This window comes from Bison bison, unplaced genomic scaffold (genome assembly GCF_000754665.1).
Source record: "Bison bison bison isolate TAMUID 2011002044 unplaced genomic scaffold, Bison_UMD1.0 scf7180017864180, whole genome shotgun sequence".
Taxonomy (NCBI): Eukaryota; Metazoa; Chordata; class Mammalia; order Artiodactyla; family Bovidae; genus Bison; species Bison bison.
This window is the reverse complement of record NW_011494752.1, coordinates 6961603-6967489: the sequence shown is the minus strand read 5'-3', so window position 1 is coordinate 6967489 and position 5887 is coordinate 6961603. Positions and strand designations below refer to the sequence as shown.

The 5887-nt window shown below is 53.9% G+C and overlaps 1 protein-coding gene across 1 annotated transcript in view; it reads right to left on the bottom strand.

Moving 5' to 3' along the window:
* XYLT2 (xylosyltransferase II) overlaps positions 1-5887 on the bottom strand; it is a 21121-nt gene that overhangs the window by 7142 nt on the left and 8092 nt on the right. The window contains exon 3 of the mRNA XM_010843157.1: positions 3-198. Coding sequence (XP_010841459.1) covers positions 3-198 — 196 coding nt within the window. The remainder of the gene's footprint in view (positions 1-2; positions 199-5887) is intronic.

Here is a 5887-nt window from a genome sequence, read left to right as displayed (position 1 = left end):
GGGGGGGATCCGCCGGCCGGTTCTGTGCCGGCTAGTTACTGCCCGTACCACCTTGGCCACGGGCACACCGGGGCTCTCAGCGCGGCCCCGCCAGCGCCCATGCCTTCTGCCTGCACCGCCCCGCCGCCCAGCTGAACTGTCTGTGTCCTTGGAGCCTTCGCTGGGGTCGAGTGGCCGTGGCTTCTTCTGCCTTCCTTTCTGTAAAAGATAGGCAAACACAAGTCACCAGGACAGTCAGTCTCCTCCTGCTCCTGCTCCTTCAGCTTCTGGCTGGCTCAGGCCTAGAAGCCCCCGCCACCCTTTATCTAGAAAAGTACTGTTTGCCTGAGTACTCTGCACTTCTGCTGGGAGGTTTCCTTGACCAGCCGGCGGAGGAAATGTCGCCCTCCCCCAAGGCACCATCACATCCACATCCCCTCCATCACACAGATCACAGGGCACTGAGCCTCCTTTGGATTCAGATACCACTTTCTTTTTCCACAAATAGGAAGATGAATAAGAGAGACATGTAGAGACCCTACAGACAAGAGTGTCCATCCAGCACTCCCACCCAGGCTTCACTGGGACAAGATGATGCTCTTCAGAAGGAAAAAGCATTCTGCCATCTACAGTATTTCCACATGGGAGTGCTGAAACTGCAACAGAGCAAAGGGGTCTTGCCTGGTGGAGAGGGCAGAGGTGATATCTGAGACCCCATTGCTGGTTGGGTTCTCTGGGAAGCAGAGACTAACAGAGTGCAGGAGACTCCCTTGGGGGTCACACTCTGGATGACGGGGTAGCAGGAGCAGGCAGCTGCAGGGAAAGCCTTCAGATGGCCAAGCTGGCCTGACATCTGGGCAGAGGAGGATGAAAGAGCTTCAGACAACAGCTTGGCTTGGAGAGGGCCTTGACCAGCTAGTGGGAAGCTCCAGGACAAAGACAGCCTAGAGATGGGAGCCCTGGTACTACTGCTAGGAGTGGCCGAGGAGGTGTCTGGCCATGGCTGGAAGGCTGAGGCAGGGCGCGAAGGCGCCTGCACGTGCAGGCTGGCGACTCATCACTCCTTGTGGCAGGGCGGCTTGCGAAGGGAAACCAAGATAAGGGAAAGCCTCCACGCCTGCTTCCCGGCTTCTGCAGCCTCTTCTCAAACCTAGGAACCTCCCTAATGATCCGGCCACACTTGAAAGTGTGTATAGCCACACTCATTCCAGCTTTCCCTGTCCTTCTTTTGTGATCCCCCTCTTCCCTGCCTGACCAAATTCCATCCATCCTTCAAGATCTAGCGGAGTCTCCATGTGTGAGCCCGTCCCATTTGCCTCAGGGTGGGACGTTCTTCTAGCTGACCAACTCCTTGGGAAGAGGCTGTCGTGTCAGCTCCATCTCCCCGGTGCCCAGTGGAGTGGCTGGCATGTAGGGTGTCTGGCTGGTGTCTGCTGGATGAGGCACAGACTGGATGGAGGAGTGAGAGGCTCCGTGTGACTACTCTGGAGTCACTAGGGCTTCCCCCTCAGCTCTGTCACTCCCCCACAGTTACATACCCTCTCTGAGCAGGTTCCCTCAACCATCAAATACAGAAGGGAAGAGTGTCCAAGAGATAGAGCCTGAGATACTGCAACTAGAAAGAGCTGTCCCCTCTCTCTCACCACTCTCTGTGTGAGTCCTCTTCCGGCCTAGCCTTCCAGCAGCAGCACTCACTGGGCCACAGCCTCTGAAGCAGCCTCCTCAGGATGCCCTCCTGGTGTTCCCCTGGTGTAGCCTCTGTGGCCACTCCTCATCTGTCTTCTTGGCTGACCCTGCCTTATCTCCCAAGACCACTTTGGGGACTTTCCTTGTCTGGGCTTTCCAGGTGACCTCACTCAGTCCCAAATTTCTCTCTGTGGCCTAGAGGGGCTCCCTTGAACTTTCAGTTGTCTAACTGCCAGCCTCCTTGATGCCTCTCTTGGGAGTCTGATAGACCTCTCAAGCCACAAATCCAAAAGTGAGCTCCTGATCTTCCCTCAGTCGGCTCCTTCTTCAGTTAATGACCAGTTAACTGGTTCAGTTAAGGGCCAGTCCACCCTTCAATGTATAATATATATAATGTATAATGTAATATGTATAAGTGTATTTTTAAAAAATATTTTATTTATTTAGCTGCACAGGGTCTTAGTTGTGGCATGCGGGATCTTTAGTTGCGGCACGAAATTCTTAGTTGCAGCACGTAGGATCTAGTTCCCTGACCAGGGATCAAACCCTGGGCCCCCTGCATTGGAAGTCTTAGCCACTGGACCACCAGAGAAGTCCCTGTATAAATGTATTTATATGGTGCTATTCTATGTCTCTCCCCTTACAAGAATGCCATGTCCACGAAAATAGAGCTTTTTGTTGTTTTGTTCACTGATGTATTCCTAGAGCCCAGAAGAATGTCTGGCAATGGGAGACTCTCTCTCTATATATATGTATATATATAGATAGATAAATAAATTTTTGGCCATGCCACACAGCTTGCAGGATCCTAGTTCCCAGACCAGGGATTGAACCCATGCCCTTGGCAGTGAAAGTGCAGAGTCCTAACCACTGGACCACCAAGGAATTCCCTCAGTAAATATTTGTTGAATGAATGAATGAAAAGCTCTTGGCACAGGCTCAGCATTCAGTAAATGCTGTCATCCTCACTAATATTAATGAAAGGGAAACAGTCAAATGTGAAGTCAGGAGAGAAGCCAAGGCCTTCAGATACTTTGGACCACTGGGTCGAGTTTTCCCTGTCCCCTCCCTCCCTAGGACCACCCTCTCCTCCTCTGTCAGAGCATGGCAGATGCCTTAGGGCCAGAGCCCGAGCGCTATACCCTGGGACCCCAGCCTTCTGTGCCCAGCATCCAGCCAGCCCTCTGATCTCTTGGGAGGTGCCCAGTGAGAACTGGGGATGTCTGTCTCCATCTGAGAAGAGACACCTGCAAGAGGGAGGGCAGAGTGGGGAGGAGGCAACAGGCTCCATTCTGTACCCATGTTGGGGAGGGCACCCTGCACTGGGAAGCCCCTAGGAAAGGTGGCTGCAGTCCCACTGAACTGAGCGTATGTAAACTGGTGATGTGGGACCTGGACACACACGGGGCAGGGAAAGACATTCTCAAGCTGAGGTGGGTGGAGATGGCAAAGGAGCTGTGGCTTCTCAAGATGGAAGCCAGTATCAGTGAGTGAGGAAGCTGGTCAGGAGGGCAGGGCTTGGGGCACAGGGCCAGGCTCGCTGTGGTGGGGGAAGGATGTGGGAGGAGAGGGCACGTTGGTGTCCTGCACTGCAGCAGGAGCTGGCTGACCCTGAGAAGGACAATCTCAGAGGGGGCTGGGGACCAGAAGGCAGCAGTGAGGAAGTGTGGGGGTCCCTGGTAGGCAGCCAGCCCCTTCCCACTGCCTCATCCCGAGGATGTTTATATGTGCAGCAGCAGGGCCCCATACCTGGACCCCTACAGGAGTTGCCCAAAGTTGCCCCTAAGTCCGAGTTCCCTCTAATTACTGAGGACGGGGACTGGCCTTCTGACATCCGCCTGGATGCATTCTGGCCTCCGAGGCCCCCTCTCCTCACTGAGGAGGAATTCAAAGCCCTTTCCTGGCTCTGTAGCTTCTCCTTGGAATCCTTCTCTGAGTCCCAGAGACAGAGAACACAGCAATGCTGATCCACCACCTTTGGACTTCTCAGACTGTGCTTAAAGGAAGCGGTGAGACAATGTTTGTGAAAGCTTTGAAAACCATAAAATGGCTCTTTGGATGTTAATGGTCATCTCTGGTCTCCAACCTATCGCAAGGCCAGAGTGTGCATCTTAAGTGCATGTCTCATTTCATCCCTGCTTAGACCCCTTTGATTTCAGCGCTCTCCCACTGCACTTAGAATAAAACCCCAGCCCCTCACTGCGGGCTGCAGGATGTGCCCTGGACTAACTTCTTCCAGGGATCCCACCACACCCTCCTTCCCACTTCTTGAGAGGAGCCAGCTACGCCCATTCTCCTCGGGGCCTTCTGCCTGAACTCTGCCTACTGCTTCCCCAGGCTTTCAGCTCACAGGCCACTTCCTGCAGAAGCCCTCCCCAACCACCTATCTAAATTAGCCCTCTTGTTACAGAGTTTCCTTTTCACTGTCAGTCTCTCCCTGCAGACTGTCTGCCCACAGGGCCGTGACCTCATCATCTATTTTATTTATTTCTGTATCCCCAGTATTAGCACAGTGCCTAGTACGAAGTAGGACGTAATATTTGTTGAATGAATGAATGAATGAGTCGCTATTACCATTGTGCAGTAGTGAAATAATAAGATATTTACTGATGGTTTAGCATGTGCCAGCAACTCCTGCAAATACTTCACAGGCATTACCAATGAGAGAGGTGATATTATTGCCCCCATCTTGGGGTGGGGGGCAGATACCATTGAGGATGCACGCGAAAGAGGTTAGGTGATTAGACAGTGGTCACACTATTCACCAAGAGCAGTGCTGGAATAGGACATAGGACGGTGAGTTGGGGTGGTCCAACTCAGCGCCCACCTTCCTAAATACTTATTATGCTGCCGGGCTGCCCTGAGGTGGCTGCCGAAGGGCTCCAAGCACTAATGGCTGCTTGGACTGCACAACCTCTAGGTTATCAAGGATCTTTTTTCCATTCTGGTCCAGGGATTCCCCTATCTGGTTCTGCTAGGAAGCTGGAGGAGGAGGTGAGGAGGTAGGATCCCAAGCACTGCACCAGTTCCCCACCCTAGGCTGGAGGTAGGGCAGCAGAGACCTTGAGGCCTGAACAGTCTCTCAGCCCTTCCAGAGATTCACACAGCCGTGTAGCAGAGGGTCTGAGAAGCCCTGGATGCTTTGCCATGCCCCTCCCCAAAGTGGTCACCAGCCCCTACTCACATATATATTCCAGGGTCAGAAGGCTCCTTAACTCCTTGTCAGCCCATTCTATGTTAGAATGTCTCATCTGCCCCCAAAATCATCTCTTCGTCTTCCTGCTACTTACTGGACCACAGAGAACAAGCTCACTCCCTTCAGATGTCACAGAGTCAGCCTCCCCTAACCCCTAAGCTCAGCTCCTTTTGGAGTTATGATCTCATGTGACTCTGTCCCAGCTCCCCTCACCATCCCAGTCTGTTGGTTCTCCCCAAAAAAGGCAAAAGCAGTGATTCTTCCAATTTCCACACTAGGCCTTCCATACTGCCCAGATGCAGGAAGGAAAAATGGATATCAGGGCTCCCTTGGCCTTCACCCTGCCAGGAGGAGAGGCCCAAGAGGATGGGGCAAGCAGAGCAGAGAGTCTGACTCAGAGTCCACCAAAACCCAGGGGTGGGAGCGGGGAAGCCCTGTCTTCTGGTCCACAGCTTAGGGTCAGGGTTTGACTTATCCTCTTCAACCTTCCAGGATGGTCTCAGACCCCACTGGACCCTCCTGATCACACTGGGGGAGACATGTCTAATCCTCCAGGGAAAACCACATCAGCCAGGAGACTCTCAGAACGAAGACCTGGGGCACTAAGAAGGATAGGGTTTGCCCCTGCTCCACGGCCTGGGCTCTGCTAAACCAGCTGCTGCTGTCCCCATTTTCTTACGGTCAGAGAGGGCGAGTCCCCAATTCCCTAATGTCCTGAGGCCAATTCACCAGCTCAATTCCCCTGCCATCCTGTCCAGAAGACCCATGCAGGTGCTTCAGACCCCTGGTTGAAAAAGCCACGCCTCAGGGGCACTCCACTTCTCTCCCTCGGGGTTTCCCTCCCTCTCCTCAGTTGCCAGACTGAGTTCCACCCCCAGGCTCCACTTCTTAACTGGCCAGTGCCCCGCTGAGGGGCGGGTCGGCGCGATTGCCCGGGGTCCCTAGGCCCCATTCCTCCGCCCATGGCGCGCACACCCCCACCCCCTCCCAACTTCAGAAAGTTTGGCCTGGGGCTCCCCACCTCCT